This window comes from Gracilinanus agilis, chromosome 3 (assembly GCF_016433145.1).
Source record: "Gracilinanus agilis isolate LMUSP501 chromosome 3, AgileGrace, whole genome shotgun sequence".
Classification (NCBI taxonomy): domain Eukaryota; kingdom Metazoa; phylum Chordata; class Mammalia; order Didelphimorphia; family Didelphidae; genus Gracilinanus; species Gracilinanus agilis.
The window spans coordinates 31,429,504-31,455,225 of NC_058132.1; the positions used below are offsets into that span (position 1 = coordinate 31,429,504).

At 55.3% G+C, this 25,722-nt stretch overlaps 1 protein-coding gene across 1 annotated transcript in view; it reads left to right on the forward strand.

The window, feature by feature from the left end:
* The first annotated feature begins 359 nt into the window (after positions 1-359).
* The window catches only part of MIB2 (MIB E3 ubiquitin protein ligase 2), a 32,107-nt gene continuing 6,744 nt past the window's right edge, over positions 360-25,722 (forward strand). Inside the window, exons 1-4 of the mRNA XM_044668640.1 lie at positions 360-460; positions 5,606-5,697; positions 22,874-23,170; positions 23,557-23,728. Of these exons, the coding sequence (XP_044524575.1) occupies positions 22,924-23,170; positions 23,557-23,728 (419 nt within the window). The 5' untranslated portion in view covers positions 360-460; positions 5,606-5,697; positions 22,874-22,923. The remainder of the gene's footprint in view (positions 461-5,605; positions 5,698-22,873; positions 23,171-23,556; positions 23,729-25,722) is intronic.

Consider the following 25,722-nt stretch of genomic DNA (forward strand, 5'->3'; position numbering starts at 1 on the left):
TTTCATCCACGCGCCGCCAGGGGGCGCCATGGTGCCGGTCGCTGAGCCCCGCCCCCGCCCCCGGCCCCGCCCCCGCTGTCGCCGCCGCTGCCGCTGCCCAGCCTCTAGCCTCGCAGGCAGCAGCGCCCGAGGGGTCCTGGCTCCCGGTTCCCGCGGGGCCTCCTGGGAGTTGTGGTCCGGCTCTCGCCTCTTGGGGCTGCGCGCTACCTTAGCGCGCACTACGACTCCCGGCAGCCCCTGCGGCGGCCCCTGGAAACTGAAGCTGCCCGTCGGGGCGGCGCTGGCAAGCGGCGGCGGGCGGGCAGCGACCCTGCTGGCCCTGACCGACGGACGCACGGACGGACTGACCGACTAGCGGAGCCGCTCTGCGACGGAGCCTCAGAGCGAGCCCGGCAGGCTGACCAACCGCCAAGCCGTGCCGGGCTCTGGGGAAGGGCCCCCGCCCCAGGCCAGGCCACAGGTCAGAGCCGCTTCTTCGGCCGGGCGAGCGGGCTGGCCGCCGCGAACCGAAACTTTGGGACGAGGGGCGGGGCCTCTGAGGGGCGGGGCCTCTGAGGGGAGGGGCTAGGGAGGGGCTGAGAGAGGAGGCTGGGGAGGGCTGGGGGAGGGGGACCATCCAGGGATGGGAAGGGGCTAAGGGTAGGAGGCTGGAGAGGGTGAGGAAGGATTCAGCAGGGTATGGGGAAGAGGCACCAACTGGAGAAGGGTAAGGGAGAGACATTAGGGGGGACTACAGTGATGGGGGAGGGGGAGGAGAGAATCACTGAGGGATGAAGGGTAAGGAGAGATAAGGGGAGAAGAGTGATTGGGAAAGGAGACCACAGAGATATGGGATGGGGGAGAGCATCACTGAGGGATGAAGGGAAGGAGTTGATTGAGATAAAGGGAGTAAAGGAGAGAGGATCATAGAGACATGGGGGAGGGGGAGAAGACAGTATCACTGAGGGATGAGAGAAGAGGGGCAAATAGAGTCATAGAATGGGACCATTGAGGGATGGGGCTAGGGAAAAAGAATAGGAGGACTAGAATGGTGCTGAAATAGAATGGGCTGCCACTGGAGATTGTAGGTTCCTCCTCCCTGGAGATTTTGCTTTTGCTTTAGGATGTTTTAGAAGAAATTTCTCTTCTGATTTGGGTTGCACTAGATGGCCTCTGAGGTTCCTTCCAAACCAGGTTGCAGGAGGAGGAGGAGGAAGAATGATCAGAAAGGGATGGGGAAATAATACTATACATTTGCATGAGCTTTAAGGTTAACAGAGTTTGCTTTACAATCACTTCGAGATAGGTAGTAAAGCATTATTTCCCCCCTTTACTACTAAGGAAGAGAGGCACAGAAATTAGTGACTTGCCTAAGGTCACACATTTAGTGTCAAAGATGGGAATTGGGTTTAGGGCACTTCAGTTCAGTGTTCTCTTAGGGGTCACAGCGGGATGAAGGGAAGGAAGAAGGGGAACTCATAGAGGATTGGGGCAAAGGAAAGAGGGGATGTCGGGAAGATGGCATTCAGAGTTCAATTTATGGAAGAGAGGATGTTGAGCTATAAAGTAGCTGGATAACAGGCAGGAGAAGTAGAATAATGATATAGGGAAAGGCCATTTCACACAATTGATCATTTCCTTCTGCTTACAGAACTTTCCCTCTCTACTGTTTGTGACTACTCTCTGGTGGTCCTCCTCCTGACTGTGACTTCTCAGTTTTATATGATTGATCCCCATCTAGGTCACACCCAGTAATTAAAGGTGTCTTTCACTCCCACCCCAGCTCTATCCTGGGCCATCTTCTCTCCTCTCTCTACTCTTTCACTTGGTGATCTCATCAGCTCCCAGGGGTTCAATGACCATCTCTACAGATGTCTACATCACCAGCCCTGGTTTCTTTTCTGAGCTCCAGCCCCTTTTGGACATCCTGAACAGAATGTCCCATAGGCATGTCAGACTCAGCATATCCAGCACAGAACCCATTCTTTTTCCTTCTAAGCTCTTCTGTCTTCCTAACTTTCCTGTTGAGGGCATCACCATTTTCTGGTAGCCCAGACTCCCAGCCTTGATGTTATCCTTAGCTTCTCACTATCTCACCTCCTATATCCAGTCATTTTGTTGCCAAGTCCTGACAGTTCTGCCCTCACAGTATCGTCTGTCCTTTCCACCTTCTGACTCTTCCACCACCTATGCAGTTGCTCATTACCTTACAGTTGGACCATGACAACAGCCTGCTGGTAGGTCTGCCTGCCTCAGTCTCTTCCCCACTCTAGCCTAGCCACCACTCTGCTCTCAGAGTGCTCTTCCTGAAGGGCAGGTCTAACCATATCACTTTCCCCTTCCCTAGCTCAGTGAACTTCATTGGCTCCCTATTGCTTCTAGGGTCAAATATACAGTCTTATTTGGCTTTTAAAGCCCTTTATAACCTGACCCTTTTTAGCTGTGCATCCTTTTTATACCTTTCTTCCCTCCACATACTCTGTGATCCAGTGACTACTCCCCTTGCTGTTCCCACTCCAGGCTGTCCTACAGGCTTGGATGCCTTCCCTCCTCATTCATCTCTACCTTCTGCTTTCCCTGGCTTCCTTCAAGACTAAAGTCCTACTTTCTATAAGAATCCTTCCTAAGGAGCAATGAGGTAGCTCAGTAGATAAAGATCCAGGCCCAGAGATGGGAGGTCCTGGGGTTAAGTCTGACTTCAGATACTTCCCAGCAGCGTGTCCCTGGGCAAGTCACTTGAATTATCAACTTTATCCTCCAACTCCAAGGCTCAGCTCTGTCCAGTCTCCAGGCCTAGGATAATTTCCTTCCTCCCCTCTGCCTCCTCAGAGAATCCCTGGCTTCCTTCAAGCTACAGCTCAACTCCTACGCTCTGGAGGAGGCCTTCCCATGCCCTCCCTCCCCTGGCTCCCAGTGCCGCCTTCCCCTTTGGGATGACCTGTCTGTCTTGTATGGACCCATGCCATCTCTCCTGTTAGAAATTGAGCTCTCCTTGAGGGCCAAGACAGCATTTGAGCACAGTGCTTGGCACCTAAGAGGTGCTTAAGAAATGCTTGCTGACTGACTAGGAAAACTGGCTCTGTCCCCTTAGCCTCTTTCCCAATTACCTATTTGTTCCTATCTGGGTGTAGTCTCAGTAAAGGGGTTGTTCTTAGAGAGTTGTCCCTTCTCAGATGACCTGCAGCTCCCCAGGCCTAAGTGCAAAGCTTCCTGTGTCTTCTTAGCTAGAATGCCCAGGCCCTGGGCCAGAAGGGGTAGGACCTACTAAGGCCAGCTGGCCTCCTGCCGACGGGGCATCTGGAGCACTCTGACAGGTAAGGATGACTAGGGGATGGCACGGAGCTTGTCCCCCCACCCCCACAGGGGCAAAGGCCAGAGCTGAGCCAGAGCTCTTGGAGGGTGGGGAAAATACCTGGCTAGGCTCATCACCTGGCACCTTTCCAATCTCAGGCTCTTTGCACACTTGAGAATTCTCTTCCATTCTCATGGGGAACAATCTGACTGAGGCCAGGGACAGCCTGGAATGTTGGGAGAAGTGAAAGTCAGTGCCTCCTGGGACATCTGATGGGCCTGGTCAGACAGCCAAACCAGCCTAGTTTCCAGGCAATTCAACAACTATTTGTTAAACACCACATGGGGGATGCAAAGACCAGGGAAGCCGTTTTACTCTCAGGAAATTTATTCCTTCCCCTCCCCCGTATCCCCCCCCCCCCCGATTTAAAATGTGATATCGATGCCATTTGTTCTGCCATTGAAGACATTTTTGGAAATATCTTCTCACTCCTCCATATTGGCCTTTCTCATAGCAAAAACAGCTAAACAAAAACTCAGTAAAAATGAGCACATCTGAGTCAGTCAGTAAACATTTATTAAGGTCCTACTATGTGTGAGGCAATGTGCTAAGCACAGGGGTTACAGAGGAAGGCAAAAGACAGCCTCTACCCTCAAGGAACTGGCAGTCTAATGGAGGAGAACACATGGAAAGGGGTGGGGGGAGTGACGAGCTCCTGGGAAGGGTACTGCTGGATGGGAAATGAGCTAGCTGAGCTAGCTGCCCTGGACTGCCTCCTCGAAAGGTTCTCCTTCCGATGTAGACTTCTGGCCCAGGAGTTGCTGGCTTCTCTCTCCGTCTGGTAGCTTACTTTCCCTTAGGTGGGATGATACGATAGGGTGAGCAGGAGAGAGGATTAGGGCTAGCTCTGTTATTTCCTTGGGAAAGGGAAGTTCCTAATGAGGAGGCTCTCTTTACCAGTGCAGAGTCTGAGAGACTTAAGAAAGGTAGTTAGGCGGTCAGCTAGAAAAATAACTCATAACTACCAGAGTAGTTTTAAGCCTCCTTTTTAATCAGGATGAGGGAAACGATGATCACAGCTACCACACAGAGTCCACCGTGCTGGGACAACCACTGTGTCCAGAAAGACACACAGTAATCATTCCTGGGAATTTGTGATGAACTAAAGAAGGCAAAGTGCTTATACAGCTTCTTGGAAAGGGGGCAGGGCATAGGCCCTGCCACCCACCTGGGGACTAAGCACTAGCCATTGTCTAAGTGGCTGGCAGAAGTCAGAGGCTAGGGTGATAGGGCAAGTAATCAAGGTTTATGTTGTCTTTAGCTGAGTTCTGGCTCAGGTGATTGAAAGGTACTTGAGGGTTTATTGTTCAGTCTGGACAAGGGCCCTTCTAGGGGTTTTTTGAAGACAAGTTGTCAGGATCACACAGCCAAGGTAGTTCAGAGGGGCTGGACTGGAACCCAGGGCTTCTCTACCCACTGCTTCATTATCCAGCTGCAGCTCACAGGTAAGAAGATAGAAAATCATGGGAGGAGTGAGAGAGCCTGGAAGAATCAGGGAAAACTTTATGGAGGAGGTGGAGGAGGAGGAGACCCCTGACCTAAGCCTTGAGGGAAGCCAGGTTCTCTCCAAAGTAGAGATGAGCAGGAAGTGCATTCCACTCATTCCCTATCTCCCTGCTGTGACAGGACTTCTCTTAATCATTGAGAGATCTTGTCTTCTTGGCCAGAATCTAGCTTCATTCTTGGTCTTCCAACTCATTCTGATAGAGGTTCATGAGAATTGTTCTTGCCCTCTGAATCTGTAGGGTGAGGCTTCCTGTATCATGCCTTTGTCTTGGAAAACCTTCCACAGGAAGGCCAACATTTTAAATAGCCCATTGCCTCATCGAGGCCTTCCTTTCAGGCCAGCTGCTTCGGGGAAATCACTTTCCTGGGGTTCTGGGCTCCTTTGTCCCCATCCAGAATTTTGGTCCCTGTTGATTATTTTGACATGGCATAGGGGCCATTCCCCTCACTTCATTTGCTTTATGTTCAATCCTACAATCTATGATAAACACTTGTGTCCCCAGAACTCTACTGAGTGGGAGGGAGGTGATTACAGAGTTCTGTGACGTAGGCCTGGTCTCCCAGAAGCATCAGAGAAGCCAGAGTCAAGTGCTTGGACTTGCGAGCAATCTAAAAGAGGGAGGGAAAGTAGGCGACTGATGGATGCTGGCCAATCTGTGCTGAACCCTCCTTGGAGCCCTGGGTTTGTCCCTCACCCTCCGACTTTGGGCTCGTCCCTCAGACTGATCTCTGGCTCTCTTTGTTTGCATTGGCGGCTGGTTCCCATAGGAAGACTTGTTTGCTGACCTCGCGGTGGACACAGGAAGCAGAAGGAAGCCCTGGGGGAAGAATCCTGAAGGGAAGCTGGAGTGGCTCTGAAGGTAAGTTCTGCTCCCGTTGTGCCCGAGTCCAAGGACTCTTAGTTTTGCTGCACCCCTGGAAGTCCTGACTTAGAGACACTAACAGCCACGAGGGAGTATTTCGGACAGCTATTTCTGTGAACCATTAGCTGAGGGCCACAAAGATAACTTGACGCATCTGTGCTGATTAAGAAAAAAGCCCGACAAGCTCAAATGATTTATTAGTGACTTGGTGACTGTAATAGTGTCATGCGTGTGAAAACAATCCGGATTGCACAATCTGAGGAGCCGAGCTCTCTATTTACAGGAAAGATAATTAGGAAGTGCTCTGTTGGCAGTTATTTCCCTTTGTGGCTTTGGAAATGGGGTTTTAAATGGATGGGTATAATTACTTGTGTATTTACATCTGCCAAGTGATTCTAAACCTAGTTTGGCTGAGAGAGGGAGTTTGGGTAAGTGGACAGAGCCCTGGCCTGGGATCCCATTTCAGACACTAGCTGTGGAACTAAGTCCATTTGGTTCCCAGGGCCTCGGATTCCTTCTTGTTAAAATGGGAATTCTAATACTTAATCCACTCCCTCAGGAGTATTGGGAAGAAACTGCTTTGCAGGCTGTAAAATGCTACATTTGTAAGCAAGCATTTAGGAGGACCTAGGGGGGCGCAGTAGATAAGAGAGCCATATCTGGAGTCACAGGGAAGACCTGGGTTCAAATCTGACCTCAGACACATCTTAGCTATGTGACCCTGGGCAAGTCACTTAACCCCAATTGCCTAGTCCTTACCCTTCTGTCTTAGAGTTATTACTAGGACAGAAAGTAAGAGTTTTTTTAGAAAATAAAAAAATAAAGAACTAAGCGTTGATTATGTCCTAGGAGCTGTGTTAGGCACTGGGCATACATGGGGCTTACATTCTGCTGGGGGGGAGGACAGAGATAGCCAGCATACTTTCTGAGGGCTGGCCGGTCACTGGAGCATTGGGAAGGATCTGGACAGCCCTGGAGCTCGGCCTTGAAAGCAGTTAGAGATCTTTGGGCAGCTTGGTGGAGCCACAGTACAAAGTGCTGGGAAGATCTGAGTTCAGATAGAGCCTCAGATACCTGCTGTGTGACCCTGGGCAAGTCACTTCACCTTATTGGCCTCGGTTTCCTCATCTGTAAAATGAGCTGGAGAAGGACATGGCCAACCCCTCTGGATCTCCACCAAAAAGACCCCAAATGGGGTCACAGAGAAAGACCCAGAGGAACATGGCTCATCCACAAAGAGATTTCTAAGAGGCCTTGATGAGAGCGTGAAGGGCAGGCCTAGGGGACGGCTTGTGCAAGAAAAAGCTTGAGGTGTGTTTTTTCAGAAAAAAGGTGTCCAGTAGGCCGATTTGTGAGAAGTGGAGTGGGTGAAGGGAAAGCCTGTCATAGAGGTAGGCCGGGCGCAGCGGCTGGGGCTGGGAGGGCCAAACCGAGGAGTTGGTGTCCCGTCCCAAACAGTCGAACGACTGCAGCTTTGCGGGTAGGAGAGTCTGGGCTTCGGACCTGCACGGCTTTAGGCGCATCCTCTTCTCTCGGAGGCATCCGTTCTGAGCCGGAAGAACTGCACGGGCCAGGCATGGGGCGAAGGGACTCGCCCAGGGTTGCCCCGCTAGGAAGCGTGAGGCCAGGTGGGAGCCCAGGTCCTCCGGGCGGCAGGCCTGGCTGGTGCTCAGTCCTCTGGACTCCCTCGCTTAGGCATGTTCGCTTTGTGGTGGTACAGAGGGAGGTCCTTGGGGCGGGGAGACCAGCAACACGTGTGTGGCAGGCATGCAGCTGAGAAGGGCTGAGGGCCCGCCTCAGAGCTCCCCACGTCAGCGGAGAGAAGAGCTCCAATACGAGTACAATTCGAATGTGGAATGTGGCCACGTACGGGAGTGAGGGGGGCGTGAAGAGGGAGGATTCCAGACTTCACATCTGGCTGACTGGAAGGATGGTGGGAGCGCCCTGAACCAAATAGGGAAGTCGAGAAGAGGGAGAGGATTCCATTTGGGCGCCCACCGGTCACTCTGAGGAAGGAGTAGCCATTAGGCAGTTAGCCATGCAGAAGCAGATTGGGAGGGAGTGGAGAGGCAGAGACCCAGAGACAGAGACCCAGAGACAGAGACCCAGAGGCAGAGGCAGAGACCCAGAGACAGGCAGAGGCAGAGACCCAGAGACAGAGGCAGAGACCCAGAGACAGAGACCCAGAGACAGAGGCAGAGACCCAGAGGCAGAGGCAGAGACCCAGAGGCAGAGGCAGAGACACAGAGACAGAGAGGCAGAGACCCAGAGGCAGAGACACAGAGAGACACAGAGACAGAGGCAGAGACCCAGAGACAGACACGAGGTCTGCAGAGAGGTGGTCATTGAACCAGGGCAAATGGGGGCAGTCATCGAGGGAGGGTCCGGGACTGAATCTTGGGCTGCACACACACAGGAGTCCAGAGAACCCAGAGGCTCCAGAGAGGGCTCCAGAGAGGGCTCCAGAGCCCTGGAGTTGCCCGTTAAGAGATGAGTGGAATTTAGAAAAGTGATGGTGGAATGGCTGGGGGCGGGTTGTGAGAAGTTGAGCCCTGGGTGAATGGAGGAAGCGCAGGGAGCCACAAGGAGGAGAAAGCCTTTCTTAGGAGCTTGACTAGGAAAGGAAGAAGAGCTGTGGAATGATATTGTGGGGGAATGGGAGGGCGAGGTGTTCTCTTTGGTTTTGAAGGATGGAGAGAATATGGATCCTGGCTTGGGAGAGGCCAAAGATCAAAGCGAGGGCTTGATGGTGTCTGAGGCTGGATTTGAACTCGGGTCCTCCAACCCCCGGCCCAGCACTCTATGCACTGGGCCACCCCGTTGCCCTTAGGACCTCATTAGGAATCCTCAACAGCCTCATCATTAAATGTGTATTTGGTTTCGGGGTCCCGCCCAGGGCCCGACAGCGGCACCTGGTCTTCCAGGCTCGGAGGCCGGCCCTGCTGCCTGTTCTCAGTAACTAGGGGTGGTCGTCCTCCCCCCCTGGCTCAGGGGGGATAAGACAACGCTGAGGAATGAATGGGATGAAGGCGAGGAGGAGGCACGAGGCCCAAAGCCGAAGCAGTCTCCATGGTGACACGCTTGTGGACATGACGATGTTTGAGTCAGAACCAAATGGCAGAGCTTCCTGGGGAGACAAGCTTTGTCTTGGGGTTCCCTCTTTTTTCCACTTGGAAGGAGACACGATTTTCGAGTTGTTCCCAGGTTTCCTTGCAGGGATTCTCATCTGTGAGTCCTAAGAAGCAGCTTTCCTGGCGGAGGGGTGCCGGCTTCTTGGCTGGCCCCAGTGTGGGCCCCAGCAGGCTGCTAGAGACGGGCCTTCCCAGGATCTCATGGACCCCCGGAACCAGGGTCTGTGTCGTTCTACAGCTTGATGAGGTGCCCAGTAGAAATGGCAGCCTTGGCGGCGTCCTTCTCACAAACACTGAGGGAAAGAATGGGCAGTCCGACATGCTGGCTCTGCCCTGATCCATCTGCCCTTGCTCTCCCCTCTGGAGCCCAGGGGCCAGGCCTGAAAATCGGTTTTCTTCTCCCAGAGGGCAATGGATAAGGGGATGCTGGTTGGGCCACAAGCTAGCCTTGGAGTCCGAGGACCTTTCTCGTGCCTCTCCCAATCCACCCTGCAGGACTGTCCTGGCTCTGCGATGGCTTATCAGTCAACCAGGGAGCATTTATTAAGTGCTTACTGTGTGCCGGGCCCTGGGCTGAGCCTGGATAGTCTTAACCACCCAGCCTGCCCGCTTTGCCCTTCGATGCTGTCAGAATTGTGGTTCTCATCTGACTCCGTCCCACTACTTGCCCTGACCTCGGCCTGGCCTGGCTGACTTCCTCTTCCCTAAGCCTGACCTTTGACTCTTCTGCTTGGAGACTCCTGCCTCGGGCCTGGCTACAGGCCCCTGCTGCGGCCTCACCTGTGTTCTTAGCACTGAGGCGGCCCCGAAGGCGGCGGACCGCGTCTGCTCAAGCGTCTTTCCCTGGGCTGGTCCTCCAACCTTTGGGATGCCTTTACCGGCTGCGTCCCCCAGACCCAGGCCTTGGCCCTGCTCCTTTCCTTCTCTCCGGGAGCTCGGGTGGCCTCGCAGCTGAAATCTCCTCCCTGACTTGCCCCCCAGCCTCCCGTGTCCAGCAGCACGTGGGCCATTTCCGCGTCCTGCCCACCCCACACTCGGCACCTCCATCCCCGCAGCCTGTGCCTGGGGACGAGAGGCAGCCTCTTAGCTGTCCCGTCGCCTCCCGTCTCATCCCTTCCAGTCTGTTTGGCCCAAGAGCCGGATTAATCCCCTAAAGGACACCTCTGAGCGGATCACTTTCTTACTAAAGGACGTCGGGATTCCTGTTGCTTCTTAGCTCCCATCCAGATTTGTTAGCCTGACATTCAAGGCTGTCCCTGGCTGACCTCGCTCGCCTTGCCTCCTCTCTGGTCCCTGCTCTGCCCTGGACATGCCCGTCTTTCCAGGTAGATATCAGCCTCCGGGGCCCTTGGTGAGAGCCTGTCACCCAGACGCCCTGCTCCTTTGGCCCCGTCTGGCCTGGGCACCAGGCGCCAGCCCGCTGCAGCGTCCTCGTTGAGCCCTTTTGAGGCAGCACGGTGGGAAGATCTGGGCGCTTTGGGGCCCAGCACCGGCGCAAACTCGTCACTTAGTGCCCTTGGCAGGTCCTGTCCTGTCCCTCAGCCTCATTTCCTCATCATAAAATGGGCAGAGGAGTCGAGGGCCCTTGGGCGCACCGCTTTGTCTCCTGCCTCTGCTTGATGGACGATGGCTTGCTCTGCTGCTGACCATTTCTCTCTGCGTGCTGTTGTTCTGGTTTACCTTCCATCTTAGAATCCGTGCTGTCTGTCCCAAGGCAGCAGAGCAGTGAGGGCTCAGCAGTTGGGCTTAAATGACTTGCCCAGGGTCACCCAGCTAGGAAGTGTCTGAGGCCGGATACGAACCCAGGATCTCCTCCAGGCCCGGTGCTCTGTCCACTGAGCCACCCAGCTGCCCCTGCCCTGGGGGGCCCTCCAAAAAGACGGCCCTTGCCGGCTGCGGATGGGCCAGGCCAGGGTGGCAGCCCTCAGGATTGGGCTGTGCTTCGACAGCTGTGTGCCAACAAGCGTTGGGTGAGGTTGTGGGCAAGGGGGAAGCCATGTGACTGCTTGACACTCAGAGGCCTGGAGGGGTCCCAGGCTTCCACCCCGTGGCCTGGGGTTTGCACTGGCAACATGTAGGGAGAGTGCTGGAGCAGGAGTCTGGAAGAAGCCTCAGATGCTTACTGGCTGGGTGGCCCTGAGCAAGTCACTTCACCTTTGTCTGCCTCAGTTTTCTCATCAGTAAAATGGGAACCTCCCAGGGTGGTTGTTCAGCTCAAGTGAGATCCCCTTGGAAAAGCACTTCACAAACTTAAAGCCAGAACGAGGCTTGTCCTCCTTTAGCCGTGGTCTCGGAGCCAGAGCCGGTGACGGCGCACAAGGACTTTCTTCAGTGTGGGGCCTCCCTTCCTTGCTCTCTAGCTCCTCGAAACCTTCCCTGAGAAATCCTCTGGTCAGTCAAGCAGCAGATAGAGTCCCTGAGCACCGGCTGCGGGCTAGCCCAGTGCCAGGCGCTGGCCCTGCCCTCGGGCAGCTTATACAGTCATTCTTTTTATTTTTTATACCAATTACATGTAACAACACGTTTCCACACAACTTTTTGGAAGTCTTATACATTCATTCTGACCAGATAGTTGGAAACTCTGAACTTGAGAGGGGCAGGGCGCTGTGTGCTCCTTGGGGTCTGGGGGATGCTCTGTCCATCCGGAAGATCCTCCTTCTCCCCCGCCCAAGCCCTGCCCTTGCCTACCCTCCTGTCCACAAGGACGGTGGGGGCCACTTTACCCGGAGCCTGCTTACCATCTCCCTTGGCTCTGCAGGGCAGCAGATGCCCCAGGGCACCCCTCTGTCTGGCCCAGGGCCCGCTGCCCTCGGACAGTTTCCAGCTGTTGTTCAGGATGGATGGTGTGTCCTGCCACTCCTGCCTGGCCCACCCCACATTTGCTTCTTGGCCTTCCTTCTGTCTGCTCAGAACCCTCCCCTCCTGCCTTGGCCCCTGCTTCAGTCCTCGACGTGCCAGCTGCCTCTGTCCTCTGGCTTCTGCCCCCTCACACCTGTGGCTGACCCTGCCTGCCTCCCACTATCCCAGCTTGTCTTGGGCTCATCAAAGCATTGGGGCTGCCTCTTCCCCTCCCTCCAAGGGTGCTGGAATCTGAGGGGGAAGGTATGAGGGGAGCAAATGCATTTATTTTCAGACCTGAAAATTGAGACTCCATCCGTCTAAGGCAGGCCTGCCCAGCCAAGGGCCCCCCTCCTCCTCCGCAGCAGGGCCTGCCTGCCTTGCCAACCCCGTTCCAGGCCTGGGCTGTGACCTGGCTACCACCTGGTGCTGTGAGAAGGAAGGAGCGAGCGATCTAAGTGGGCCCTGGGAGAGAACCGGGCAGCCTCGCTGTAATAGGAGCTGATTATCTGCGCGTGTGGGGAAGGCAGTCATCTGTGCCCAGCTGGGCTGAAGTCTGCGGGCACCTGATCGCCCTCAGGGGCCAGGCCCCAGGCAACGTGTGAGGAAGCCTGGCTGGCTTGAAGTAGGGGGTCATTGGTCCACAAGCCCCTATTTCACCAGCGTTCACTGGGACTGTATTTGGCAATAATTAAATAATTGGGAGACGGCATCTATTAACAGAAACCAGAGCCGTTTCTTTTTGGCCGGGCCAGAGAAGGGGGTGGGTGGGGTACAGAAGCTTGTGGTCCCCCCTTTTCTTCCCCCCCGACAGCTGGCAGTTTCCTCCGATGAACCGATCACGCTGTCGAAGCCGTCTTTGCGCCTGGCTTTGGAAAGCTGACTAGCTCAAAACCCTTCCAGAAGGCAGGCCAGAGCTCCCTTTGGTGGGGAGAGTCCAGCACCAGGAGCAGGGCCTGAGCCAGGAACCCTGGCGACCCAGCTGTCTGGAGCACGCCCTTTCCCTTTAGTCCCATCTCCCTGTAAAGCGCCATTTCTAACCCTAACCCTTCTGCTTCCCCGGATGGCAGGGACGGCCCGGACTGGGCTCTGGGGCCTCTGAAGCTTGTAGGAACTCTGGCACTGGGGAGGAGGCTCCCCTGTCTACCTGCCTGTCCTCTAAAGGCTAGGCTCTGCTTTCGGCCCCCGAGACCCCAGGGCAGGGGCTGTGCATAGTTGGGCACAGCCAGGAGCCCTGCATTGCTGCCCAGCACTGCGGAAGATGGATGGGAAAGGCGATCAGTGGCAGTCAGAGCAGAAGATAGACTGCAAGAGATGCACAGCAGAGTCACCTGCTGGGCTGCCTGGGGGCAGGTGATGGAAGGGGAGGAGGAGCTGCAGAGTCCCAGGACAGAGGGCCTTCCAGGCAGAGGGAACAGCCTGAGCAAAGGCCCTGAGGGTGGAATGGAAGAGAGAGTCACCCTGGGCTGGCTCAGGGAACAGTGAGGTGGGGTCAGCACTTTCATGCCCTGTGCAACAGGCAGTCACGAAGACAGTTTTGTTGAGAAGGGAGGCAGTGTGAGAGCGTCGAGCAGGAGATGGACCACACGTGGCCGCAGGAGGGAGGCCGGACACCGGCTCGAGGGTGCTTATCAGCCATCCAGCTGTGTGAGGTGATCATGGCGGCCATTCTGGGCAGTGGCCAGAGCCAAGCCTTGGGGCCCAGTTCTGGCCCTGCTGCTTCCTCTAGACGGGAAGGACCTTGGAGGGACTTCTCTTGGGCTTTGGACAACACCCCACCTCAACATCGACGATCCGAGTGACCTCGGGAAGATCCCTTCGTATTCCCAAACCTCAGTTTCCTCCTTTATAAAAGGAAGCTGGGCAACTCTGAAAGCCTGATGATGAAGCAAACCCCGGACAGAGGCAGGGGCTGAAAGGGGCAGAAGGAAGCGGGTGTCTTTGGATGGGCCCAGTGGGCGGCAGGGTTTTGTTTGCCTGAGCCAATTGGTTACAAGGATTTTGTTTTTCTTTAATTTGTTTTCTTCAAAATTAAGGGGGATGTTTGGGGAGGAAAATGGAAACTAATCATAGTGTTGTAGAAAAAAGAAAGGGAAAAAGGGTCATTGAAGCATTTAAAAGAAAAGGAAGAGCAGCTGGGTGGCTCAGTGGATTGAGAGTCAGGCCAAGAGACAGGAGGTCCTACGTTCAAATCCAGCCTCAGACACTTCCCAGCTGTGTGACCCTGGGCAAGTCACTTGACCCCCATTGCCCACCCTTACCACTTTTTCAACTAGGAGTCAATACACAGAAGTTAGGGGTTTAAAAATGTAAAAAAAAACAAAACAAAGAAAAGAAAAAGAAGAGCAGCTAGGTGGCTCAGTGCATTGAGAGCCAGGCCTAAAGACAAGATCTTAGGTTCAAATCAAGCCTCAGACACTTCCTAGCTGTGTGACCCTGGGCAAGTCACTTGACCCCCATTGTCTAACCCTTACCCCTTTTTCTGCCTTGTTGCCAATACACAGTACTGATTCTAAGATGGAAGGTGAGGGCTTTAAAAAAAAAGAAAATGCACAGAAAGGAACAGAAAGGAGTTCAGAAGGAAACATAGACAAGCAGGACAACTTTGAAAGTGACACATTGGGTTTATTCTGTGTTTTTAAAAAAAGCAAGCTGGACATAATTGAGAAATGCAATTTCTTATACAGTTCTTTTTCTGTTCTTCTTTATATATGAAATGTGCATTTAAGTGCAAAATTTAAAAATTTAAAAAGCAAAAAACTGAAATGAAGGTGTTAGATTTGATGGCCTCCGAGATTCTGTTCAGCTGTAGCTGTGTGATTCTATGATCTTTGGGCTTTATTTTTTTCCTTTACAAAATTAGAAATTATTTGACTAAGATATTATGACTAAGAGCTGGATCTAGACTAGAATCCTGTGATGCCATGTTGTCTAAGGTCAGGCAAATAGACCTAGAATCAAGATTTGCACCCAGGTCCGAGCACTTGAGTCCCATCCTCTTTGCCCAGCCACACATTACCCATAAGCTGGTGACTTACTCAGGATCACACAGCTACTAAGTGTCCAAGCCTGGATCTGAACTTAGATCTTCCTGACTTTGGTCCTGGGCTCTATCCATGGTGCCACCTAGCTGCCGAACTAAGTAGCCACAAGGCCTCTTCTGCCTCCAGTAATTCCTTCTTGGCCTTAACAAGAAATGGGGTTGGGGGCACCAAGCAGAGCGCCCCTGGCAGGGCCCTGTACACCATGTTATAGACGTGGCATGACCTAGGCACACGCACTGCTCTTTCCAAGGTCCACGGCCCGCATCGTGGCCTACCTCTCATCTGGAGTCCGGAAGCTCGGCGTGAGGGTCCCTAGCCGTGGCTGCCCCAGGCTCAGCCAGCCCTCCTTTGGTGGGCTCTCTTTCCCCCCCAGTAGTCCGATCTGAGGATGGACCAGGGAAAGGCACCCTCTCCCAGAGCCCTGCCTAACCCTTCCTTTGTGGCTGTCCTGGGGGTGCCAGTGGTCTACACGCTTAGTGGAAGTGGGTTAGCTGTGTGACCTGGCAGCCCAAGAAGCATGCTGGGCTTTGTGGGGAGGCAGAGCTAGCCTGGGAAGACCCCCGTGAGAGGGTTATTGTGTTTAGTCCTGGTTGCCCTCCTTCAGGAAGTGCCGGAGGGCCCCGCCAGCCCCAGGACTGTTTCTCCTGCCTTCTGCGGCCCCTGCATCGCCAGAAGTCTGCCTCTGATCCCTTTCTGGGGTGAAAGATGGGAGGCCGAGGAGGGGGCGCGTACAGAGGGGGCCCGCAGGTTCTTGGCCTCAGCATTCCCGGGTAGGCCTTGGAGGAAGCCCCTGGCTGGGGGGCCCCAAGAGCTGGCGGATCAGCAAAGCTAAACAGGATTGGCCTCTCCAGAGCTCGCCCGAGCTCCAGGGCTCTGCGCTGCGATGGCCCAATGGGCCTGGCAGATGCTCGAGCCGGGACACAGGCGGTGCCAATGCCATGGCTGTGCCCGCAGGGGCCGGAAGGGCAGCTCATCAGGGAAACGGGCAGATAGCGAGCTCTCCAGTGGCCGGGGATGCTATCCCTGAGGACATGCAGAAGGAATCGGGCCCTCCAGGCAGAAGCAGGGGAGGCTCGTGGCCCACCTTCGTGAGACGTTCCCTGGGGAACACGCAGGCCGGGCTGGGGGCCCTGGAGGTGTGGACTCTGCTCGGGGCAGCAGGGAGAGCCCCTTGGCATTCTGGGCCTGCCAAGGACCTGGGGAGGAAGGTGTCGGGCCCGAGTTTCTAGGCCGACCCTTTGCCGGAGTCCTAAGTAGCAGCTAATGTTGGCATGCCGGAGGCAGCTGGGTAGGGCAGTGGATAGTGGCAGGGAGACCTGAGTTCAAATCCAGTTTGTTTTTTGGTCTTGTCCATCTCTTCATGACCCCATGTGGGGTTTCCTCAGCAGGATACTGGACTGGTTTGTCATTTCCTTCTCCAGCTCATTTTACAGATGAGGAAACTGAGGCCATCAGGTGAAGTAACGCGCCCAGGGTCACCCGGCCAGGAAGTCTCTGAGGCCATGTTTGAACTCGGTTTCTGTGCCCCCAGGCACTGTGGCACCACGTAGCGCTCTAGCTACTTACTGGCAGGTCACTGCACCCTGCCTCAGTTTCCTTTCCTGTCAGATGGGGAGAATCAAGGCACGTGCCTTGCAGGGAGGTTGTAGTAAGGTGCTGAATGCAGGCCGGACACTGTGTGGAGATTGTGGTGCCGGTCCTATGCTCATCTCGCCCTTCTCAGACCCTTCGCCCACACTCTTGCTTCGAGTTATTCCTCTCCAGTGATTCCCAAAGTGGGCGCCACCGCCCCCTGGTGGGTGCTGCAGTGATCCAGGGAGCGGCGATGGCCATGGGTGCATTTATCTTTCCTATTAATTGCTATTAAAATTTAAACATTTAATTTCCAGGGGGCTAAGGAATATTTTTTGGAAAGGGGGCGGCAGGCCAAAACAGTTTGGGAACCCCTGCTCTAACCCAAGACTGGACGACAAGCGGCGACCCACAGACACTTTCTTTTAACCCTTACCTTCTGTCTGAGTGGAGCTGAGGGTCCTTTCCTAGGCAGGAGTGGGGTGAGGGCCAGCCAGCGAGGCTGAAGTGACTTGGCCAGGGTCACCCAGCTAGGAAAGGTCTGAGGCCAGATTTGAAGCCAGGACCTCCTGACTCCAGGCCTGGCCCTCTGTCCACTGTGCCACCTGGCTGCCCGGTGTCCTCTGATTCCGACAGCCGCTGGCACAGGGCTAGACTCCCCCAGGCCAGGAGAGTGCCCTCAGGGATGGCTCTGCTCAGGCTGGCCTCTAGGAGGACTTCTGTTAAGACAAGGCCAGGTGGCTCGGAGGGTGCCACCCACTAGACGGGGTGCTTCCCCTGGTGCTTCCCTGCCAGCAGCACGGCCAAGGCCGGGCACCCTTCCAGCCTCCCTTCCTGTCTTGTCTGTGGCCTCGCCGGTTTTCTCCCTCTTCCCCTGCGGGGTGGAGGGGGAGGGGGAGGCCCAGAGCCTGAGGTGGGGGGGGCACCGGCGGGGCCCCTGCGGAGGCGACGAGGCACCCGAGGGCAGAATCCTTTTGTGTCCAGGGCCCGTGTGGGCAGGAAGGGGCTCCGCAGGGCCCGTGTGGGTGTCTGTGGCCCCGGGCCCTGGCTCGGGGGAGCGCCTGTCACTTTAAATAGCAGCGCCTGCTCTGTGCGGCTAAGTGACAGCTGGGAAGGGCGGGGAGGGAGAGGGGAGGCATGAGCAGGGCTGGCTCTGCGCCTGCGGCCGCCGCTCCGCTCTCGCTCTCGGCCCTGCGGGGACGCGTCTCGCCTCCAGCTCCTCGGCTGGGGGCTACGGATGGGCCTCGGGCTGGGCACGGATGGGCGTTGGAAGGCTGGCGGCCGCCCTGCCCTCCCTTGTCTAGGCAGCGCGTGGGGCGAGGGGCCGGCCGCGGGGAGCCTGGCTCGGCCCGGGGCACCCACCTGCTTCCCCGGCCCCCGGTGCTGGGGCGGGTGGCCCGAGGCCCTGCCCCGCAGCCCCCGCTTCTCCAGCCTCTGCCACAGAGACCCAGAGAACCGGCCCCTTTGCCGGGGATCTGAGTCTTGAGCCTCTCCCAGCGTCTTTCCCATCCCCTTCCGTGGAAGGAGCCAGGATGAAGGATGCTCAGTGGCTATCTGGGCAGGTTTGGCTGTGGCCGCTTTTAAGGGGGAAAAGAGTGGATTCCTTAGTCCTTTGGTGGGTCTTCTGAAGGACTGAGATTGAGCGTTTCCTGGGGGAGGAGGTGCCAAGGCTGGGGCTTCCCTTGGGGGCTCCCCAGCTGCCTGCTGCCTGCCCAGGGCCTCTGGGACATGCAGCCACTTGGCCCCTAACAGGTAAGAACCGTCTGCAGGCGGAGGCTTTGCGGGGCTTCTGGCCGGTGTCGGGGGCCTGCGGAGAGGGCTGGGCCCCGGGGGAGGCACCTGGCACCTCGGGGTGCTTAATCATGGCTCCTGCCCTCTCCCTAAAAAGGTGCCCTTGCCGGGTCCAGACACAGCCGGAGTGGGGAGAAGCCGTGAGTGGGGCTCGGCTGCTTCTGTGCTGCAGTCTGGTGAGCAAAGGGCAGGAGCCACCGGGGAGCCCCAGGACGTCCGGGGAAAGGAGAAGGAGAGGCAAGGTCACCTGCCCCGAGCCCAGCGTCCCGAGGGGAGGAGCCGCTCCCTCTCCCCCAGGGGCACCTCCTTCAACAAGTCTTTTGGCCATAGAGGCGGCCTTCGGATGTGCCTCTCTGAGGGGCCCTTCCTGGAGAAGCCCACGGAAGAGTCGGGCCGGATGGTGGCGCCCCGGCTCAGGGAAGGCTTCTCTCTGAAAAAGATGAGCACCAGAGAGGAGACGCCGGCTTCTCCCCTCCCTCCATCGCCGCTCTGACCAAGGAAGCCTCGGCGTGTCCCTCAGGTCAGGCCTCGGCCCGGGCCTGGCTTCCTCCGCCTCCTGCCCGCTCCCAGACGAGGCGGCCAAAGCAGCGGCGGAGGGTGGCTGCCGCCGTGTCTGGGCCGAGCCGGCCCGTGTGAGGAAGCTGAAGCCGGGGGGCCTGGCGGCCGCTGCCCACAATCACTCCGGACCCTTCTTGCTCAGTCCTGGGACGAGGCCCTAGAGAACCTCCCAGCCAGATATGGGGGGAAACCATGGCGTCCACCCCGTCTAAATGGAGGCGTCAAAGGGGCCTGCGTCGGGCAGACCACTTGGAGCCGCCGAGGAAGGTTTTGAGAGCCAGAATCATGAAAATGGGCGCATGGAGGAGAGCACACAGGCAGGCAGTGCGTCCCCACAAGTCACGCAGAGGAGATGCTAAATGAAAGCACTTCACAATCCTTAAAACACGGCGCATTAGCTGGGCAGCCAAGTGGTGCCGTGGTGCTGGCTGGGCCTGGAGCCAGGAAGACTCCTCCTCCCGAGTTCAAGTCCAGCCTCAGACACTTACCAGCGGCATGACCCTGGGTAAGTCACTTTACTCTGCCTCCGTTTCCTCCTCTGTAATGTGAGCTGGAGAAGGGAACGGCCAGCCCCTCCAAGATCTCTCCTAGAAAACCCCCAGTGGGGTCCCAGAGTGGAACACGACAGAAACAGTGGAACAACAAACTCTTGGCTCCCTTGCTGCCATCTTGTCCCCCCGGGACCCGGGCTCTTTGGAGCTAAGCTGGGCACGGAACCTGGGGAAGAGTGCCGCCCTCGGAGGCCCAGGGTCTGGGGGCATATCTGGCCTCTCCCCCCTTGTGCCCATGGGTCAGCCGCTCAGTGTCCGTGACCCTGGTTCTCTTGTCTGTAAAACGAGCACACCGTGAGGCCGGCCCCGGCCAGCTTCTCCAGCACAGCCGGGCTTTAAGGAGGCAGGGAGCCCCGTCAGAGTGGAGCTGGGAGGCAGGCGTGCGTCTGTGTGCTCTGGGCAAGGAGGGATGAAGCCCCGGACCCGGGCAGAGGGAATGTGGGCTCAGGGCCCGCCCAAGAATTGTAGAGGGACCATTGAGGCGGCTTGGCCTGCGTGTAAGGGGAAGGAGGACTCCAGACCTAAAGGCCCGCAAGGGTCCCGGGTAACCCAGCCTCGTGGGTGTCTTTCCTGTAGGTTCCCCAGATGGAGCCCGGGGCGTGCGCCATTTTCTTCCCTCTTGGGGTCCCTGCTCCTGAGTCCCACACGCTAGGGGCAGCCTTGCCAGGGGCCCTGTCGTTGGGGCAGCCTGGAAGGTCTTTGCATGGCTCCGGCCCGGCCTCATCTGACTTGGCCTCCCATCCTACGAGGACCTGTGCCAGTAGCCCTTGGTTAGGCACCTCCCCTCCACCTGCCCTGACCTGGGAGCCAGGACATCGCCCTGGGTACAGTCCTGAGGCTGGTGGGCCTATCCTGGGAGGGCTTCCTTTTCCCCTTCCAGGGCTGGGCAGTGGGAGGATGGCAGTCGTGGGGCCTCGCACGTCCCTTACTGATGGGGATTTGTAGCATCTCTCGGGATGTGGCCATGTTGTGTTTGCAGGACAGCCGGGTTGCACAGTGACCGAGCCAGGCCCAGAGAGGGGAGGTCCTGGGTTTGAATCTGGCCTCAGACACTTCCTCACTGGGTGCCTAGAGAAGTCCCTTCACCCCCATTGCCTGGCCCTCTCTGCTCTTCTGCCCCAGAGCCAGTGCACAGTACTGATTCTGAGACGGAAGGTGAGGGTCTAAAATAACACAAGCCGGATCTTTGGCCTCATAAGCACGTGCCACACTTGAGGCTTGGGGCAGCGCCCTCTCGGCACGGGACACCAGCCCTTCCTGGCATGCTTGACGCCGACATCTCTCCCTCGACGTTCGCACTCCAATTCTCCTTGCAGAGATGTTTGGGCCTCCCCGGGGCCTCCTGGGAGGGAAGGGCTCTGTCCAGGCCGTGAGCCGCAGGCCTGGCCCAGGCTGCCTCTTTTTCCTCTGGATTGCCTGATCAGGGCAGGGTTTGAGGGGCAGGCCAGGTTCTACACAGGCCTTGGGAACTGGGTCGGAGTCAAGGTCTTCTGTGCAGAAGCCTGGGCCCAGCTTTTCTCATGTCCTCTCTCCAATCGTAAGGGAGCTCTAACTCAAATCAGCCTCCATTTTTAATGGCTCTGAGAACATAGACTGAGGTGGGGACTGTGTTCCTTCACCTTTGTTGTGTCCCTCTCTCCCACCGAGAGGCCGTGCGGCCTCGGGGACGCTAGCCGCGTGACCTTGGAGAAGTCCCCTACCCTTCTGTTTCTTCTGTAAAATATGGGGTATGACTAGATAGCCTGGCCTCCTCTAGGAAGCTTGAAGTCTGTGGTTCCTTCATGGCCCGCTCCGGGGCCCCAGCTGACCCCGGTGTACACACTAGGTTGAGGAGCCCAGGAACGCACCCCGAAACGCGTGTTGGAGGGAGAGAGGATGCGTTCCGAGGCTCTCGGGCTTCTGGAAGATTGGGCTGAACATAGAAAGGGGGAGATTCCTCCAGCAACAGGTCCAGACGTGCCGGCTCGTCCGATGGGGCTGCTGCCGGAGTGGGACAACACTTCCTTGTAGAGGCCTGGAGAGCCGGATGCATGTGGCCCTATGGAGTACCGAGGGCCGGCTCATGGCCAAGCTGCTGCCTGGTTTGGTGGTGGGACCTGCAGCCTGGAAAATTCTTTTATTGTGTAGAGCTTGGGAGGAGGCAGGGATGAGAGGGTCTGCAGGAGCCCCCTCCCCTCCCCAGGCTGGGGCAGCCAGAGGGGGAGCACGGCTAAGAGTGGATCCAGGCCTTCCCCTGGAGCCAGCAGGCAGCAGCCACAGGTTGGAGCCCCTCACTCTCTCCCCATCCCCTAGTTCCACATTAGCCCTCCCGCTAGAATGTCAAACCCCACAGAGCTACCATGTAGCCTCTTGCCAGGGGGTCCTGCCACCAAGGAAGCCAGGCATGCCAGCAACCTGCGTACAGTCCATGCATATAGGAGTGGTCACTAGTGTCACCAGAACCCACAGATGAAGGATCAGAGAGAAGCCTAACACGGCAGCAAAGCCAAGCCTGACCTCTGCAGGGCTGCTTGGATTCTTCTCTCCTCTTAAGAAGGCTGAATATGGACCTTGGAGAAGGGGCAGCCTGCCTACGAGAGAGAGCCAGGCCTGGGCAGGAGCGGGCAGGTCTGCTGTGCCAGCCCTCACCAGGCTGGGGATGCCCAGACAGGCCCAGCCATTCCTTCTCTTCCTCCCACCCGAGGAATTTATGAATCTATTTTTAAAATGGGCCCATTCCATGAGATATTTCCCAATTACATGTAAACAAAATTTTAGCAATTGTTTTCTTAAAATTTCAAGTTCTCAATTCCCTTTTACCTTCCTGCCCCTCCATCTCCTTGAGAAGACAATTTAATATCCATTATACTTTATACTCATGAAGTCACACAAAACCCATCCCCCCATTCACTGTGTTGCAAAAGAAAACACAAAAAAAAAGGAAAAAGAAAGAAAGGAAGCTTGAAAGTTTGCTTCTGTCTGCAGCCAGAGCTGGACGGCATTGAGGATTCTGCTCGCTCCCCTTTGCCTCCGTTCCCAGAAGTCTTCCCAGGTGACTCGGAAAGCCTCTCATCCCTTGTCTTTTATAGCTCAGGGGTGTCCCATCAGCCTCAGGCCACCACGTGTGCCACCCTTCCCCCGCCCAGCATCCAGTTCTGGGCACCACAGACCCTTCCCTCTTGTCCGAACATCAGTTCTAAGACAGAAGAGTGGCAGAGGCTGAGCCAGCAAGGGTAAGAGACTTGTTCAGAAGTGTTTAGGCCACATTTGCCACCATTCTTTCTTTCTTATTGTTTTTCATCTTGACATTTTTTATTCTTTTAAACCCTTTACCTTCCCTCTTAGCATAGAGACTGAGTGGTAAGGTCTAGGCAGTGGGTGGGATTCAGTGACTCACCCAGGGTCACCTAGCTAAGAAGTGTCTGAGGCCAGATTGGAGCCCAAGACTTCCCATTTCCAGGCCTGGATCTCCACTGAGCCCCCTCGCCACCCCCAGCTCCATTCCTTCTTTAAGGCTCTCTTCTGCATCTGTGCGTGAGTGAAGCGCAGGTCCTCTCATGAGGCATTAACGGCTTCCTCAGGCAGTCCCTGGGGGATTCCACAGCTCCTCGCTGTGCCTTTGGATAGCTCTTCCCTTTCATCCAAGAGTGGCTCCTTTGTCCTGGGCTGCTGCTGCTCTCTGCTACCCTCTAGTGGTCTCTCTTTGCAGCTCGTCTCCTGTGCTGGACGGCTGCTTCGCAGGGACGCAGGAGGCCTCCCATGGATCCAGATTGCTACGCCAGCATGCAGGTGGGGATGCGTGTGGTCCGAGGGGCGGACTGGAAATGGGGCAACCAGGACAACGGCGAAGGCAACGTGGGCACCGTGGTGGAGATCGGGCGGCAGGGCAGCCCCACGACCCCCGACCGGACAGTGGTGGTCCAGTGGGACCAGGGTACCAGGACCAACTACCGGACTGGCTTCCAGGGCGCCTACGACCTTCTGCTCTATGACAACGCCCAGATAGGTAAGGGGTGTCACTGCACAGATGGGGAACTGAGGGAGGCCAAGGTTAAGAGCGAATGGGTGCCAGAGGCTGGCTTTGAACTTGGGTCTGTCTCCAGACCCAAAGACATTCAGATTGAGGGTCTGGCCCAGAAGCCCTTCTTCCCTCCAGAGGGGCCTTTGTTTCCTCACTGTGTGGTCTCCTGAGGTCACTGCAGAGAAGACTTCTCCCAGGAAGAGGTGGCCCTCTGAGGGGGCCCCATTTCACCATGATTGGCAGAGGCTGGACTCGCACCCAGAACTCTGCCCAGACAAGTTGGGGGGGGCCTGGCCCAGGGAGCACTGGGAGGCCGGAACCATCTTGGGAGGTGGGAGGGAAGCCATCCTCAATGTGATCCGCCCCCACAGGAGTCCGGCACCCCAACATCATCTGTGACTGCTGCAAGAAGCACGGGCTGCGGGGCATGCGCTGGAAGTGCCGGGTCTGCTTCGACTATGACCTCTGCACTCAGTGCTACATGAACAACAAGCACGACCTGGCCCACGCCTTCGAGCGCTATGAGACCGCACACTCACGCCCGTGAGTGCCACTGGGGGTGTGTGGGGGGGCTCTGAGAGAAGCCACGGGTACCAGGGGTGCTGGGGACTCCAAAGAAGGCCAGGTGATTTGCAGAGGGCTCTGAGGGAGGCCACGGAGAACTGGGGGGCTCTGAGGGAGGCCAGTAGGGCTGGGGTGGGGGGACCCTGAGAGAAGCCCAGGGAGCCAGAGAACCTCTAAGAGAGGCCACAGGGGCTGGGTCCCTGCTCATGGCCCACTGCTGGGGAGCTGTTGGGCTTTCCAGGCTCCTTCTACCACTTCTCTTCCCATATCTTGCTGTTTGGGGAGTGGGAGGGGGCCTTCTGAGTCAGCAGCACCCCACAGAAAGGTTCACATGCTCTACTCCCCTCTTTCATGTCTATTTTATGTGCAATAATTTACACTCATTCTATTTTTCCCTTCCCCCTTCTCCCAATACATTCCTGTTTCTCATGCTTTAAATTTTTTTTTTTAAACCCTTACCTTCTGTCTTGGAGTCAATACTGTGTATTGGCTCCAAGGCAGAAGATTGGTAAGGGTGGGCAATGGGGGTCAAGTGACTTGCCCAGGATCACACAGCTGGGAAGTGTCTGAGGCCAGATTTGAACCTAGGACCTCCCGTCTCTAGGCCTGGCTCTCAATCCCCTGAGCTACCCAGCTGCCCCTCCTCATGCTTTAATTTTATTTTTTATGTCATCCCATTATATTTATTTCATACCCTTGCCCTCTGACTATGTATACTCTTCTGACTGCCCTAATAAATGACAAAGTTCTTTGACATTACAAAAACCATTATCTCATGTAGGGGTGTACACAGTTCTTTCCTGTTTACCTTTTTATGATTCTCTTGAGCCTTGTATTTGAGAGTCAAATTTTCCATTCAGTCCTGGTCTTTTCATCAGGAATGTTTGAAAGTGCTCTGTTTCACCAAATATCCATTTTTCTCCCTGAAGGATGATGCTCAGTTTTGCTGAGGAAGTGATTCTTAGTGGAAGTCCTAGCCCCTTTGCCCTCTGGAATATCTTATTCCAGGCCCTCCAACCCGTTAATGTAGAAGCTGCTAAGTCTTATGTTATTCAGTCTGTGGCTCCACAATATTTGAATTGTTCCTTTTTGGCTGCTTGCTATATTTTCTCCTTGACCTGGGAGTTTGGGAATTTGACTATAATATTCCTGGGAGTTATTCTTTTAGGATCTCTTTCAGGAGACAATTGATACCTTCTTTCAATTTCTATTTTGTCTTGTAATTTTAGAATATCAGGGCAATCCATGATGATTTCTTTAAAGATGATGTCTAAGCTCTTTTTTTTTTTAACCATGACTTTCAGGTGGTTCAATAATTCTTAAATTATCTCTTCTGGATTTATTTTCCAGATCAGTTGTTTTTCTTGAGATATTTCACACTTTCTTCTATTTTTCATTCTTTTGACTTTGATTCTTGATGTCTCATGGAGTCATTAGCTTCCACTTGTCTATTTCCAGTTTTTAAGGCACAATTACGTTGGGTGAGCTTTTGTACTTCCTTTTTCATTTGGTTAATTCTACTTTGTAAAGAGTTTTTTTCCTCAGTAAACTTTTGTACTTTTTTCCAAAGGACCAATTCTTTCAAGAAGTTTTTCTCTTTAGTGCATTTTCATTTATCTTTTTCTATTTGGGCAATTCTGCTTTTTAAGAAGTTCTTTGAGATTTTGTGCCTTTTTTTACCAATTGACCTATTCAGTTTTTTACGTTATTAATTTCATTTTTTGTGCCAACCAAACTGTTGACTCTTTTTTGGTGATTTTCCTGTATCACTTTTCATTTCTTTTCCCAATTTTTATTCTACCTTTCTTATTTGATTTTTAAAATTCTTTTTGAGCACCTCCATTGATTCTTTGGGAGTTTGATAACAATTCATGTTTTTCTTGGAGGCTTTGGATGCAACAGTTGACTTTGTTGTCTTCTTCTGAGTTTGGGTTTACTGTATACTTTTGGTCTTGAGTTTCTTTTTTTGTGGT